Consider the following 17303-nt stretch of genomic DNA (forward strand, 5'->3'; position numbering starts at 1 on the left):
TTCTGTGGGAACAAAGTAATCTTAACCCATAATATGAGGAATGCTGAGGTCCTGGATAACTTCTTTAAGAACAAATTATACAGTCTTGATACTTAATCTATTGATTTCATTATCTCAGAACCCTGTGTAATTAAATAATTGAAGAACCTAGCAATAACAGTTGTATTTTCACTTGGATCTTTATTCAGTTCACATATCCGAGATGGAAAAGAACCTGAAGAATGACACTAATCTAGTTAGTGAGAATAATATACAACAGTGCTTCAATGGAGATTCTCCTGGCAAAGCAAGAGAAGGAAAAGAAGAGCAGAGAAAAATCATCATAACTCACACTGAAGCTTTACATCAAATTGTCAAAGAGATTTCAGAGCTGAAAACTAACCTTCACCAAAAGTCAGAGCATTTCCAAAATCTAAGCACAGCAACTGAACAAAAGCTCTGGGAGGTTGGCCTTCAGATTAATACCTCAGCCTTAGCAATGCAAGTTTTTCGGAGGCTGATAGAAGATGTTCAGATCTCATTTAGGTTTCTGAATTTGACATTAGCTGATGTTCAGTCTGCTGCAGAAGACAAGAACAATAAATACACAGGAGAGTTCCTTAAACAGCAAGAGGTAGGAAGCTACATTGATTTTGTCACAAGATTTAAGGCATTGATAAGATCCCCCATCCACTGGCAAAGAAAAGGTAATAGCTTTGCCTTGTAGATGGTCAGATTGTTGTTCTTATGAGTTATTTTGAAATACATTTTCAGAAGGGCAGAAGGAACAGCTTTTCTTTCTGCAAGTGCAATTTATACCTACAAAATTCATTCTCATATTTTTGCAGCAAGAAAATGAACTACATATGCAAATCAGACAACCTAGACCTCTTTCTGCTTACCTGATTTGCACCTGACCATGAGATAATTAGTGCAATTATCCTAATTTTCATCCACAAAAGGAAGGATGCCCTTTTGAAAAATCGCCCTGTCCCAAAGAGATCATGTTGGTGGGTTAACATTTTGTTCATTTACTTACATCCAAATGGGATTTAGGCTTTAAAAATCCTGCTAGGCATCTATCTGCATCTTTAGGTGCATTAATAAATACCTTTGAAAATCTGTCCCTTAGGAGAGTAAGTCTCATTGAAAGTCAACGGGACATAGCTTTCTAAATGCCTAAATAACTTTTGTCAATGAGACTTAGGTTGCGAAGTAGAGCTTTGCAAATAACTGATGGAAAATTTAAAAAAAATACATTTTGGGTTAAACCAAAATGAAACTGTTTTAAAATTTTTGGCAAACTGAAAATTTGAAATAATATATATTTGAGGGCAAACAAAACATATTATTTACCTGAAAGGAAGAATCTTGCTTCATTTTCAAGCTTTTAAAAAGTTTTTTAAAATAAAAGTGAATTAAATTTCAAAGTGAAAAGTCATTTCAAATAAAAAAATAAACATTTTGTTTAAAAAATGTCAGAACAAGATTTTTTTTTCCAGAACTTTTGTTTGTTTTTTCAGCTGAGTTAATTCAGTGAAATGGACTTGAATTCACTAAATGTTTCAGTCAATCCAAATCTGCATGTTTCAGAGGAAAAAAGGTATTGGCCAAAAAATTTCACCCAATTCTTCTTCCAAGTTACTTAGGCAGTTTGGAAAAAATGTACCCAGAGACTCTTACTAGTGACTATAGTTGTGTACACTAATCAATATAATAAACAATCAGTCATAACTATTTCTTTTAGACAAATATAACGTACCCTTCTTTCTGCAGCCAATTTTCAAGCATAACCATGCAGGTACTGTACTTAACTAAGGGTATGGCTACACTTGGAATTTCAGAGAGCTGCCGCGGCAGCGCTTTGAAGTGTGAGTGTGGTCGGAGCGGCAGCGCTGGGAGAGAGCTCTCCCAGCAGTGCACATAAACCACATCCTTTATGGGTGTAGCGTGCAGCGCTGGGAGCCATGTTCCCAGTGCTGCCGCCCTGATTACACTGACGCTTTACAGCGCTGTATCTTGCAGCGCTAAGGGGAGTGTTTTTTCACACCCCTGAGCGCGAAAGTTGCAGTGCTGTAAAGTGTGAGTGTAGCCAAGCCCTAAGTGTTAAAAACCAAGGACCACATTCTAAATTAGTTATCCACCCATGTGCGAAATGAATGCAAAATGCTGCAAAATTGTAATGGTAACACTTCACAATCATTTTCTGCTTCCTGGGCAAAAACCTCAGCTGGCCAGGATACATTCAGTGCAACTAAACAGTGGGTGGGGCTTTTAGGCAGCTTTGCATTCCTTCTGTTCGAGAGCCTCCCAGGAGAATGAGCTGATCCCTAGCATAACTTAAAGCAGCTGAGGATCACAAGGACATAGAGGGTATGTCTATGCTGCCTTTAAAAAATACAGCTGGCCTGTGCCAACTGACTTAGGCTCATGAGACTTGGGCTAAGGGGCTGTTTAACTCTGGTGTAGACATTCAGATTCAGGCTTGGGATGAATCTCTAGGACCTTATGAGGTGGGAGGGTCCCAAAGCTTGGAGCCAGAACATCTATACCACAATTAAATGTTCTCTTAGCCAGAGCCCCTTAACCTGAGTCAACTGACTCAGGCCAGTCGCAAGTTTTTAATTGCAGTGTAGACATACTCAAATACTCCCTTTTCCCCAAAATGCCCCCTCCACAGAGTAGGGATGGCACAAAGCTGCTGTGCTTGGAAAAAAAAAAGTACTACTCTACATGAGAGAGGCTGGAAGAACTGAGCCCTAGTTTTATTTGGCATTTTGCAACCTAGACAGACCTCAATGGGAGCAGAGTAAGACCAACACTGAGCACTTCTGAAAAGCCCATCCACCTTGCATTGTGTATCTTGGCTACCTCCGTCAAGTTGGAAAGAAGCTGACATAGTCTACTAAGAGTTTGAAATAATTTGATAATGTTCTTGTGAAACCTTGCTCAGGGGAGTGGTCTTTTCTCATTGGCATAATTGATTTACTCCCAGGCAGATTCTTTTCTCACTTTTCTTTATTTGCCATGTCTATCCCAAACAATATAAAAAAAATTAAAAGGGATTACTCAAATGAGTAAAGTCTTGGACCATCAGTGTTAGAATGAAATACCTAATGATGCTAATATATTTTACAGGCTATCACAAACCTGTGGGATCATTGGTACAACATATCAGCAACCATTGTTACCATAAAACAACAACAAAGCAATCTGGAGCAGGACATTAAAGGTGAAGTGAAACTTTTGAATAATATCACAGATGACCTCAGATTAAAAGACTGGGAGCACTCAGTAGCATTAAGGAATATTACATTAGTGCAAGGTAATTTCTGGTGGTTCTTGTAATGAGACTGGGTTAAAAATATGTAAAAGTTATCATAAGTGGCAAGAAAGGACAGGGTTTAAACAGATTAGGGAAACTGTCACTGTAACTGCTGATCCTGTAAGTGCTATGGTGGTAAATAGAGGACATATTTCTCAAGCAATGTCAATTCCCATAGATTCCAATCCTGCAAACACTTTTTAATGAATTTAGGGTTATGCTCATTTGTGTTTACAGGTTCAAGTAGGTAATAATTATTAGCAAGATTAGAATTACTGTAGCAAAACAGAACAATGGTTCATCTAATCCAGTCTTCTGATTCCAACAGTGGCTTATGATGGAAACTTCATATTTGCCGAATGAGGCAATACTACTTTATAGGGGTAAATTCATTCCTCATCCTTGCTGGTGAACCCTGAAGCATGAGCATTGCTAAGCCTTAAGCTGATTCATGAGATGCTATTATTTATATAAATGTCTGTTCTTTTTGAGAAGCTCACTGATTTGCTATTGTGTTCCTCCAGTTTTACATATGTGTAAATCCTTTGATTTCAATGGTGTTACAACAAGAAAAAGCTGGAACATCACTGTGATGAGTTAGGCTCATAGATTGCTGAAGGCCAGATTCTGCACTGAGAACTTCATGCACTAACGCCTGAAACTTGGCAGAAACCCTTTGACTTCAATGGAGATCCACCCATATGATCTTCAGTGCAGGATAATGACCTAAATGTCATTCTATCTATTTGCCAAGGGAATTAAATGTCCAGGGCTATCTGGATTTTTTTTCTCAATTTTATACTTAATTATCTTTCAGAGAGCATTAGTCTTGAAAAAATGGAAAGTTATACAATTAAATTGGCAGATTAAAAATGAAATTAAAGGCACACATTGGACTGCACATTCCTTTAACTTTACTTCCCATAACTCCAAATGAAGATGGTGAGAATAATTGTCACATCAGGTCTATAGGCTGATTGTTCTTGAGAGAGACAATTATTGTGAAAAAGCTAGAAAATTATCAAGAAGTAAATGAAAGCATGATAAGACAACAAGCAGAAAAAATAAACATTTTTCCAGACTATTTTCTCATGAGATCAAACTTTATTTTCAAATTCTCACTGAAACAAAAGGAAAATACTTAAAATTTTTCAGTTAAAAAAAAAATCCAAATCTCTGTTTCATGTTTCTTCTTGTAACAAAACCACCTATTATGGTGTAACACTCACATGAATAATATACAATGTACCCATCTAATGGTAATGTTTAGAATTGCAGATGTTTTGCATTGCTCTGGTTGGTTATGTCAAATGCCATAACAAGGTCCTGCAATGATGTTGACACTGTTAGAGAATTAAAGAAATTAGACTGGTTCTTATTGGAACCAGTGTGAGAATGTGCATTTGACATTGCAAGCTGCAGGTTCACAATAGTAAACTGCAGGGTTGATTTAGTCTTCAAAAACAGAGAAAATAAACCTAAACAGAAGTAAAGGTATGTGTATATTATGGAGCAAGATATATATATTATTGCAGTTGATTTACACAAAGTATCAGATTTTACGCTGAAAACATATGATAAAAAAGTAATTATCTTCCCCATTCTTTGACAGCTAAGCAGTTTATACTTTTAGAAAGAAACCTGACCATTTACAGTGGAGTAAAGTATGTTTCAAAGATCGTGTAGTTGTTTTCCTCCTTTTTATTATATCCTTTCTGTTGAATTCTTTAGGCATTATTCTAATAAATACATTCTTATATGTTGCTTTGAATATTGCTATGACATAAAGTAGCTATGCTGTTTCCTTTTCATCTTCTTCTCTCACCGTTAGTTCCTTTCCTGTGCATTCCACCCAAACATGACTTTCTGTGTTTCAGGAATTAACTCCAACCTCTAGGTCTTTGGTTAAGCGTCCTAAATGGGGGCTATACTTAGGGTATGTCTACACTATGGGATTATTCTGATTTTACATAAACCGGTTTTATAAAACAGATTGTATAAAGTCGAGTGCACGCGGCCACACTAAGCACATTAATTCGGCAGTGTCCATGGTCCGAGGCTAGCGTCGATTTCCGCAGCGTTGCACTGTGGATAGCTATTCCTGCAGTCTCCCTCGCTCCTTAGAATTCTTGGTTGAGAGCCCAGTGGCTGATGGGGCAAAATCATTGTCGCGTGTGGTTCTGGGTAAATGTCGCCAGTCATTCCTTCCTCCGGGAAAGCAATGGCAGACAATCATTTCACTCCCTTTTTCCCTGGATTGCCCTGGCACATGCCATAGCGCAAGCAACCATGGAGCCTGTTCAGCTTTTTTTTTTTTTACAGTCACCGTATGTGTACTGGATGCTGTGGACAGAGGCGATACTCCAGCGCTACCCAGCAGCATTCATTTGCTTTTGCATGAAGCAGAGATGTTATCAGTTGTTCTGTCTGTTTAGCGGTGTACTTGCCTGTGACGCGTTTACCACCGAGAACCCAGCGGTATCATCCGACGCCTCCATCACGAGGGCGCCGCCGGGGCAACCGGCAAAAACTGGAGATACAGTCAATCTCTCCTTTGGTTTCTAAAAATAGAGTCAGTCCTGCTAGATATGGGCAAGTTACTAGAGAACCAGTGTACAGAGAGCACAGCTGCCCGTATCAGATCCCGCGAAATGATGAGCTACATGCCATTCACGGGGGGTGCCCTGCAACAACCCACCGTTGCTTCCCTATCTCCCCCAACCTTCCTGGGCACCATGGCGGGTCACCCCCATTTGTGTCTGAAGTTATAAAGAATGCAGGATAGAAACACTGAGTTGTTAGTGAGATAAAATGAGGGAGAGGCAGCCTCTGGTGCTATGACAGTCCAGACAGGACTTAAGCAGTGCGGGGAGAGAAGCCAGCATGCCACTGCTATGAGAGTCCAGGCAGGACAGAATCTTTTTCTTTACACAGGAAAGGAGGGGCTGATGGAGCTCAGCCCAGTTGCTATGATGAAGACGGTTACCAGCCGTTCTGTACCATCTACTGGGAATTACTAGGAGTCATTCCATTTTCACCCAGGCGCCCCAGCCAGCCTCACTGAAGCCAGCCAGGAGCACTCACGGGTGAATACAAGGACGGCTACCAGTCCTACTGCACCATCTGCCACTAGGCAGGGGAGAGAGTGGATACTGCTCTTCACTGCTGGCGCGTCACGTCTACCAGCAGCATTCAGTTAGACATAGGTGACGTTGAAAGAAGTCAGAAACAATTTCTTTCCTTTTCTTTCACGTGGAGGGGAGTAAATTGACGAGCTATCCCTCAACTACACCAGCATGTGTTTGAACCTACGGCATTGGGAGCTCAGCCAAGAATGCAAATATTTTCGGAGACTGCGTGGGTCTGTGGATAGCTGGAGTCCTCAGTACCCGCTCCCTCCCTCCATGAGCGTCCATTTGAGTCTCTGGCTTCCGTTACGCTTGTCATGCAGCACTGTGTAGCCTGAGATTTTTTTTCACATGCTTTGGCATTTCGTCTTCGTAATGGAGCTTTGATAGAACAGATTTTGTTCCCCATACAGCGATCAATCCAGTATCTGCCGTACGGTCCATGTGGAGCTCTTTTGGATTTGGACTGCATTGCCATCTGTGCTGATCAGAGCTCCACGCTGGGCAAACGGAAATGAAAATCAAATTTCGTGGGGTTTTCCTGTTTCTGGCCACTGCATCCAAGTTCAGATTGTGTCCAGAGCGGTCACAGTAGTGCACTGTGGGATACTGCCCGGAGGCCAATACCGTCGATTTGCAGCACACTAACCCTAACCGATATGGTAATACCTATTTAGCACTACCTCTCATCGGGGAGAGTACAGAAACGATTTAAAGAGCCCTTTATATCGATATAAAGGGTCTTGTAGTGTGGACGGGTACAGCGTTAATCGTTTAACGCTGCTAAATTGGTTTAAACGCATAGTGTAGACCAGGCCTTAGTTTTCTATCACTTGCATGCAGTAGTATCCCTATCAATGTAGCAGTGTTTGAACCACCACAATGACAGATTGATCTTTTTCTGAATACTCGCTAATGAAAAATGATAAGCCTATCCTTTAGAATTCATGATTTACAGTAATGGTGTATATGTCAATTCTTTTAAAGGTGATAAAGGTTCAGGAGATCAAGGTGTAGAACAGGGGGAGGCAACCTATGGCATGCATGCAAAGGTGGCACACAACTGTTTTCAGTGGCACTCACACTGACTGGGTCCTGGCCACCTGTCTGGGAGGCTCTGCATTTAATTTAATTTTGAATGAAGCTTCTTAAACATTTTAAAAACCTTATTTACTTTACATACAACAATAGTTTAGTTATATATTATAGACTTATAGAAAGAGACCTTAGAAAAACATTAAAATGTATTACTGGCACGTGAAACCTTAAATTAGAGTGAATAAATGAAGACTCGGCACACTACTTCTGAAAAGTTGCTGACCCCTGCTGTAGAAAATGCTCATTGACTGAGAGGTATGTTGGCTGTCATATAATGAATAATACTGGGAACAAGGTACACGTATTGTATACTCAGTAAAGTCATGTTTACAATCGTGCGGAGCCAGGTAAAAGTTTATTTGATCGAATCTAAACCCTTCTGTACAGAAAAGATTTGCTTTAAATTCAGAAAATATGAACCATTTTATATGGATCTAGTTCATATCACTTGCTGAACAACCTTCCCAGCTGCCTAATAACTGGTGCAACCAGGCTGATAACTGTATGTTGGTGGTATCTATGACATACTGAACACTTGACTTTGCTTATTTTTTTTGTTTTAGATGAAGACAAATCATTTCATTTTAAAAACACAAAAACAAACAAAAATTGCCAATAGGCTACGGGTGTGTGTGTGTGTTTGTGTGTGTGTGTGTGCATTTAAAAGAAAACCCAACAGATTCTGAGAAATATACTAAATAAATATCAGATAGACTCTAGTTACTATTTCTCTAGTAATATGGTGTACTGAAATAGATCTGTTTCAACTCACTGAATGTGAATTTAAATGCTGAGTAGACTACAAATTCACTTTAACCTTTGCTGTCAGCAACTCTATGTAGTTTATTTGTAAGTGGTCTTGGTTTTTACCATTTTTCTATATGCTTTATTTGCTAAAATCTGTAGCATAATTAATAAACTTTAGAAATTAAAGAAGATAAAGGGAAAGATTATTCCCTTCTAAAAGAATAAGAGAGGACAGTGAATAAAATAATTGGCTCTTAATTCCTCATAAGTGTCACAAAAACCCTGGGTAGTGTTTCATAGCGAGGACTGTATACAGGATGATGTGATTTTTACCTTGCATATTGTCTCATGAAGCTAGAAAAAGCCCAAATATGTAGCACTAAATTATTTTCATCATCTTTGATTACGTAAATCTCTATCCATCCTTGATCAATGTATTGACCAGTCCAAGTTTAATTAGAAAAACAATTTGTTTTCAATGAAAAGCAGGAGTTTGGTTCCTGACTGTCCTTCTGATCATTTTGCTTAAGAAACCAATGCATCAGCTGAGTTTTAAATTAGAAAGCCTATCTATGGGGATGCCTTGTCCTTGAATATTCTGCCAGATGAGCTTTATCCTGAAGAGTCAGTCTACTTGACTGCACCTCTGTGGATCTTGACAATAGTGCATTAATGTCATAAGCCAGGGAAGTAACCAGTATTATATCAAAGTCCACAACCTTTGCTATTATGAAGGATCAGTATTTCCATTATAAACTACTATCATCAAAGCTTTATAACTCAACCATAAGAGCTCAGTGTGTGTTACAACTTGCAAGTGGTTTTATCTTGGGAGCATCTTCTTCAGCTGTGCCTAAAATATAAATTTGCAAAATGAAGAGCACCAACATTTTACCTCTTGTTTTTGTTTGTTTAGGTTTGTTTTTTTGGAAGATGAGGGGCAAGAGAAAAGAGATTCCTCTAAATGAAGTGTGAAAATGAACTTTTTAAGCCTCTTAAATGGGGAGGGGGGCACAGAGTTATCTGATGGTTTGCACTGGTAAAAAACATTAAAGAAGAAGGAAGTTATAGAAACAAACGTGGTTGTAAACTAATGACCAGAAATGGCTATAATGCAATCTGAAATAGCAGGCAAGTCTGATACAAACATCGAGAAGATTATAAGATGATAAGTAACAGTCAGCATGGATTTGTCAAAAAGAAATCATGTCAAACCAGCCCGATAGCTTTCTCTGACAGTATAACAAGCCTTGTGGATTGAGGGGGAGGGGAGTGGTAGACGTGGTATATCTTGACTTTAGTAAGGCTTCTGATACTGTCTTGCATGACCTTCTCATAAACAAACTAGGGAAATACAACCTAGATGGAGCTACTATAAGGTGGGTGCATAACCTGATGGAAAAACCTTTCCCAGAGAATAGTTATCAGTGATTCACAGTTGAGTTGGAAGGGCATATCCAGTGAGGTCCTATAGGGATCAGTTCTGGGTCTGGTTCCGCTCAATATCTTCATCAGTGATTTAGATAATAGAGAGTACAAACAGTGAATTTGTCCTGTAATATTCAGACTTGCACTAATTCATTTCTCTGGTTTTGCTAGGTTTTCCTGGAGCCAAAGGGGAGATTGGACGACAAGGTCAGCCTGGAAATCCTGGACAAAAACGATCAAAGGGAATTCCAGGTATAGTGACCATAGCAAGCAATTAATAACAGTATAGACAAGACATTCAAGTTGAGAAATTTGTCCTGCCTGATTTTGAAATGATCCCAGCAGAACTGTTTGATAAGATCAGACCTAATTATTCATCTGAAAAAATCTCTCTCTCCTCAGGATGGATGGCAATGCTAAAATAACTAAGGCCCTTAATTGCACAATGTTTTCCCCTCCTCTAGTCAGCTATAAACTATAAGGTACTATAAAAAGAAAGATCAGGGGGCATACTCCAGCCCTGAGCCATCTGATTTACACCACTCTGGAAGCACAAAGTGGGTAGAAGACTAACTTAAACAGCTATTTGGGGATTTCCTCAATGTAAGACCCCTGTACGACAACTGACCCCTTCTTGACTTTTGTGTAAGGGGCACATCAGCCATGTGACTATGGAAAACAGTTGTGGCTATAACTAGTGTGTGTTTCAGTCATTCCAAACTGCTGGAACATTCTTTGAAGTGCACTAGAGCTAGATGCCACTTAGGGCCTGTCAATACAGCGTGTTAGTCCTCACCAGTGGTGTGTAAATTCTAGTCCATGCAATCATATCATGCACTAACTGACCCATGTGGACCCTCTGGCATGCACTAAAAGTTCCCTAGTATACATTAAAGTAGTCGTGGTTCAAGCAGTACTGCGTTAATCTCCACTAAGAAATTTTTAGTGTGTGTCAGAACGATCCACCTAGGGCAGTGAGTATGCTACACATTGGTGTGTACTAGAATGTATACCCCACTGGTGCAGATTAACACATCATGTAGACAAGCCCTTAGAGCATCCCTGAGACCACTCTAAAGTGTGCTAAGGTCAGAACCAGCTCTCAACTGGCCCTAGTTATAGGGTGGAATACATCCATTAATGTCTCCACTCTGCTCCTTTCCACACATACAGTGCTCAGATGCAGTTGAAGACTGTTGTAGATGCAACATTTTGAGTTGTAGGTATTGCTTCAGATCTTGAACACATTTACATTTTATCTCCTCCTAAAATGCAGACATGACAGGTGGACTTCCAAAGATCTTGCTTGTATCCTTTCAGTTTTGAGTAGTTCAGATGCTTACCCAAAGTTTCTGAAATCTAATTTTTCTCTCTTTCCACATTCAGCATCTTTTACCCTTTTGTCTAATCAAAGCATTCTGCATTATTTCTCCGTAGTGATGTGTTCTACTGACTCTTAATTTGATCACTTTTGACTCCTAACAGACACCCCCCAATACCTGAGCTTCTTCTTAGGTGAAGCATATATATGTTAAAGGAGCCCACACTCTCCTTTAATTTACACTTTCTTTTGACTTCCTGCCGATTTCACCAACATAAACTCTCTGACATGTGAAATGAGAGTGTGTAGCTAGAGCTAAGGGAGTCTAGCAGTACATGGTAGTCAGAGCAAAAGCCAAGAAGTCTCTGTTACACCATCTTATTCAGCACTTCTGAATTTAGTCCCATATGTTTTTTTAAAAAATATTTCAAGGGGATTTCTGAGCCTTTTTTAACTCACTTCTAGCTTAAAGGAAACATTTTAAAATTTGAAAATTGACAGCCAAATATGGACTGGTACCTTTAGCTTGATGAAAAGGCTTTTAGAGAGCTGCGAAACACAGCTTTAAAAAGTGACTGCATAGATCATTTTGGAAACAGAGTCCAAATATGGAATGAAGAAAGCAGAGACTTTCTTTATACTAACATTGAGTGAAAGAACAAAGCAAATTCAGCACATCTTGGCAGTACTGTCAATACATTCTGCTGTTATGTACTTTAGCTATAGTTTTTTTTCTGAGCTAAATTTGGCATTCTACAACATGGCTTAAATGACATTTTAAAGCTGTGAAAATGTTTCTTTTTTAACTAAAACGTATAATTAACATTAATTTAATTAATACCATTAACCTAGACAGTTTTTAAAAGTTTTCCATTGAGCTGTTCACTGTTACTTAGTACAAGTATATACATATCATGGCATTACACTTAATTATATTAATTGTGTAGTGTAACAGGGCAGTCACCCCACTCCAGTTTGGAAGGGGTTAAAAACAGCCCTGGGAAAAGGATGTCCCAGGGAGCCAATCATGAGCGGTCTTGAGGCAGCCAATCAGGGTCCAGCTGAGCCAGTATAAGAAAGGCTCCTGGGAAGAAGGAAGTCAGTCTTGGTCCAGCAGTGGAGCAAGAAGGACCTAGCTGCTTGGTAGAGACAGGGAGTACTTTGGACAGAGCAGTACAGGGAAAGGGCAGGCTGAACTGAGTAGCTCTGGCCAGGTGACCTCCCAGGCTGAGCACTTGCAGCAAAGGCCTGAGGAGGTACCCGGGCTGCAGAGAGGCAGCCAGACCAAGAAAAGGCAGCAGGTCAAACTCCTTGCCAGTGATGAGTGGTCATTTCAGACTGCAGTATGCCCTTCAGAGAAGGGGCTAGATGATGAGTGGCAGTAGCCATTGAGGTAAGGTGGGTATAGGGGTGTTTGGGGTTCCCCTGGGAGGGGAGACCCAGAGTGTGGGGGCACTGCTGTGGGGCAGAACCCAGGGTAAGGGACACTGGGGTCTGGGAGGGACTTGGGCCAGAGGTGGTGGAGAGAATAGGACAGGTAACTGAGGGTGAGAAACCGGCCAAAGGAGGGTGCTCCTGAGCTGGATGAGCTCATTTCTGGACTGACCAGCAGGAGGTGCTGCATCAATGACTGCCCTGCCTTACTACATGTAGACGATGATAAATTAGGTACTATTTCCTTCACACCAAAATAAGTCACTTTACATAAGAGATGACAAATAGCACAGTGAAGGAAAGGGACATTAGAGAAAAGGGGAGAGGGAGAACAAAAGAATGAAGAGGGAGAAAGAAAAAAGCAAGGAAGAGCCAAACCAAAAAAGGAGACACACAGAATCAGAACAATTGTTTCGTGCCTTTTGAACTTTTTATTTATTTTATTTTAATTTTTTGAAAGCTGATGACTTTTTTATTTGTACATAAAACTATGCACTACTTTACTAAATACCAATGCAAGCCATTATCATATGGACTTAGTTGAGAATGCTGCTCCTTAAATACATTCCAGCATGGAACCAACAGGATGGTTGCTGAATGTTCAGCATTTTTGAAAATCAAGTCACTTTGCCTAGAAAGGATTTAGGAGGCTAACTGTGGATTCCTATTTTTGCAGTTCTCAAGCAGACGTTTTGGAAATGTGGCTAGTGTTAACCACATTTCTGCATTGGGGGATTTTTTGTCACAGTGTTATTTTGAATGCATTTTTGTCTTTACATTTAATTTCCTTAACGTGCAATACCAATAGCTGTCCCTGTTCCTGAGAAGTTTTACATCTAAATTAACTCATTGTAGAAACTTCAGGAAAATCAGACCCACAAGAAACCAAATCACTATTGTACACTAAGGATAACCCCAAAAACTGAAATTCTCTGTCTGTGGTACGGTTTGGGTGCTCAGCCTGAGAGCTTTGAATTTGTAGTCGAGTTTCGTTGATCTTGTTCCCTATATCTCTATTTTTTTCTTCAAGATAGCCACTGTCAAAATCTGTAGTTGCATTTTCTAGATATGTAACTTTCCCTCATTTTTATTTATGATGTTGTCATTCCAACAATTTGATGCAGTTTAATGATACAACTACTTGACAGCAGCATTGTACCAATATATTTACAGTAATGTACTCTTCCTGTACCTGAAATATGTTTTTGTTGGATGAAAAGAAGATACATGGCAAACAGGAACAGCCTCCTGGAAATATGAGCTACACTAGTCCCTGGTAGGGAAGGGAACACAAATGTGATAATCTTAAATCTCAGGACAAGTCTAGGAGGTAGATTGTTGCTGTTAAGCCAACATGGATGGGGCTGGTTAAAAAGGCATACCTCTCAGTGGGTGCTCCCAAAGGTATTGCGCCTGAGGCAAGCCCAATGTCCTCAAAAGAATGCACCAGAGCAGTGTCTGCTACATCCTTAGAAAATAGGTGGCATGCGCTCCCCACCTCTACATGGGGCTATCTCCATTAGATGGTGTTGAATGTGGTCCAGGACCACAGCTCTACCTTCAGCTTTCTTTTCCCCCTTTTGGAGGCTCAGGGAACACAAGGGTTGAGATTGTGCACGCAAGAGGAAGAGGGCTTCTTGCACTCTGTTACCAACCCCTTAGAGTCCTGCTTAGAACCAGCCAGAGTCATGCTTCATTTAGTGAAAGAAGAATTTGTAATCATATTTTAATGATGGCCCTTTATCTCCAAATAGAGGAAAATAGATAGCAAGTGTAGTATGTGCTACATGATTGTATTCTTGGATTTCTGACATATTTCAGCTAATTTTGGGGGTCAGCTTATTTTTTTTATTTTAGGCTACATCTACACAATGAGCTGGGATGTGATTTCCCCTGCTTGGGTACACATCTCATTGGGTATAATTAGTAGCGTAGCCACTGTAGCATGGGCAGCAGGGGCACGGCTTAGCCATGTTGAACACAAACCAGTGGCTAACCCTAACCATCCCCTGCTGCTACTTGTTTTATTGTGACTACACTGCTATTTATGCTTGCACTAGTTCAATGAGAGCTCTAATAAGTGTATGTATTCTAACTGAATGATGAAAACAAAGGCATTACCTGAAACCACTGCAAGTTGTTTTTTCAGAACAGAGCTGTGGTACAAGTGGACATCTTCTGGCACCTATGTAATTTATGTGAAAATGCTAGTGGTTCATAAAGCTTTGCTAATCCTTGTCTTCATGTTGCTGCAAATTGTTAAAAAATCAAATCTAGCAAAAAAAGCAGTTTTTGCATGCAATCTCCTTTCCTCTTAAACCCCCCTTCTAAACACCATGTGGAAATTACCCAAGGCCTAAGAAGGTCTGAGAGGGCTGGATTACAGCACAGGTACTACAAGCATGTCCCTGTGGCTTCTGGAGTCATGTGATGACATCAGTATCTAAACTTTCTTTTAAAAATGTTATACTTCTAACCCTTAGCTAGTGGTGTAACTCCACTGCTGCAAACTCTCCCCAACCCAATACTGACAAGCCTTCAGGGAGACATCATTGCATTGCACCCATAGGGGGGTCAGGAAAGGCTTACTAGCTAGTGTAGTCCAACCCCCTAATGTAGACATGCTGCACTGGTGTAAAATACGGTTGTGACATTACCCAGGGTGTAATCTGGACTGATGAACAGCTGTGTCCCCTCAATTCTCCATCATGGGAACTTTTACCCTGCTTTTACAGAGCTACCACTTCTGATCTGCTCACACACAGCCTGCAGCATATAAGTTACTCCTAGTTGTGTTGTATGAATGCTATAGCCAGCCACTCTTGAATTACACTTCAGAGCACTACCAGCAAATTTCCAGTCAGACTTTCCACAGAAATGTATGTCTTGCACTGCCCATTCACTCCTAGACAATCCATGTTCATGTAGAGTCTGTTACTTTATTAATAGAAAATGATACGCACAGATCCTACTATCCCAAATGGAATTTCTCAAACATTTCAGTCCAAACATACTGATTTAAATAAATCAGTAAAACAAATGTATTAACTACAGAAAGATAGATTTTAAGTGATTGACTTTTTTATGCCTCATTACTGGTAAAGTTTAGTTACAAAAAAAGTGAAACACAACTAATGGTTAACTTAACAAGCTAAGTGAATTCAAAGCAAAGGACTCTCTCTCACAACATCTTTCAGCAGTTTTACTAGCTGAATTTCTTTCAGACAGGATTCCTTCCCCAGTTCCTTTTTCCCCCTCAGATATTGTGGATGCCAAGGGTAGAGAGAAGGGAGAGATCATTTGGAGTGTCTCTTCTCCCTTCTTATAGTTCTTTGTCTTCTTTGAGAATCATCCCAGCTGAGGTTCAGGAGATAGAAACTCTTTGTGGATGGGAACTCCCAGCTGTTTCTTTGTCAAGATTTAGATTTTTGCTCACCTCCTCTTTCCTGCCAAAGAATGGCCAGTTAGCCAGGTGATGGTCCATTTGATTTTGTTGACACCTGACTGAAGCATTGGCTGGCCTTTTGTCTCTGGAGAACTGGTTTGTGGCTGCTTTCCCAGATAAGGAACATGTCTTAGTAATACCATGAAGAGGAATCTTATAACTTTACATTCAATGTTGCCATACATATTTTAGCAGGACAATAATGATCAGCAAATTATGAATTTTCAAATGATCTCTCACAAGGCATACTTTGTACTACATTTATCATAGTCCTGGAAAGGAGGTGAACCTAGAGGTATAGACTATTACAATGGTTCATACTAATATAGATTTACTCCAATGTGGCTTTACCTGGGTTGCAAACCGAAGTTTATCTCCATCAGTGTAAATCACTATTTTATATCAAAATATCATGTCTAGTTTTTCACTGGTCTAGAAAAGTCTGAGTCTACAAACAGCCAGAAAAAAATATCTCTGTGAAGTATGAACCATCCATTCAGCCTAATGAGGTGTTAGCGAAGATACTAAGGGCTAGTCAAGGCTGCCATGGCAGGCTTTAATGTGCCTTGTGTGGTCTCCCAGTGCTCTAAAGAAACCACCTCCATGAGGGGGCATAGCTCCCAGCACTAGGGCACTGTTTACACTGGTGCTTTACAGCGCTGCAACTTGCTGTGCTGAGGGGGATGTTTTTTCACACTCTTATTGCCATGCCAAGCTCCTCCTCCACCATGTGAGCAGAAGAATCAATTATGGGGAGCTGTGGGAGAGCTTTTGATGCCACCAAACAGTGTGACTGTGCTGTGGTGGTATTGTCTTGGTCCTCACCCTCAGAGTCTTTCGCATAGATGGGTGACAGCTAAGTCATCCTTCTCTGGGAGTGACTGAAACCTGTCTAAAGAGAAGCAATGGTGGTCTGGGAAGGGAGGGAGCTCCAGTCTCCTCTAAGAGGATTGGTGGTATCATCCTGATAGCTGTGCAGACAGTTTTTCCTGGTGGGATCAGGGCCATAGGGACAGGACCACAGTGAGTGCTATGTGGGGGTGTACCTTGGGCACTAGATTGCCTTACTCAAGGCCTGAGAGCTAGTAAAAATATTCCTTTCAGAAGAGTCTCTTGTTTGACCCTCTCAATGGATTTTTCACATAAATATTATTACTAATAAAGGTCTTTTTATCTTCACACACGCACACAGTGATTTAGGGCCAAACGGGGAGAAAGGAAATAAAGGAGGAAGTAGTAGCACTATTGCAATATGTAATGTGATGGGGCAAGGCCAGATGGCTACAGTAAAGTACTGAGAAACAGGTATGTCAGCCCCAGGCTAAACAAATCCCTAGTACCCTGGTAACCAAATGGCAGTTGCTGCAGGTTAATCAAGGCACCTGGAGCCAATTAAGA

At 40.3% G+C, this 17303-nt stretch overlaps 1 protein-coding gene across 1 annotated transcript in view; it reads left to right on the top strand.

Annotated features, from left to right (window-relative positions):
- The first annotated feature begins 202 nt into the window (after positions 1 to 202).
- MSR1 (macrophage scavenger receptor 1) overlaps positions 203 to 17303 on the top strand; it is a 28977-nt gene continuing 11876 nt past the window's right edge. The window contains exons 1-4 of the mRNA XM_075066119.1: positions 203 to 613; positions 3118 to 3304; positions 3542 to 3547; positions 9877 to 9957. Coding sequence (XP_074922220.1) covers positions 203 to 613; positions 3118 to 3304; positions 3542 to 3547; positions 9877 to 9957 — 685 coding nt within the window. The remainder of the gene's footprint in view (positions 614 to 3117; positions 3305 to 3541; positions 3548 to 9876; positions 9958 to 17303) is intronic.

This window comes from Chelonoidis abingdonii, chromosome 5 (genome assembly GCF_003597395.2).
Source record: "Chelonoidis abingdonii isolate Lonesome George chromosome 5, CheloAbing_2.0, whole genome shotgun sequence".
Classification (NCBI taxonomy): Eukaryota; Metazoa; Chordata; order Testudines; family Testudinidae; genus Chelonoidis; species Chelonoidis abingdonii.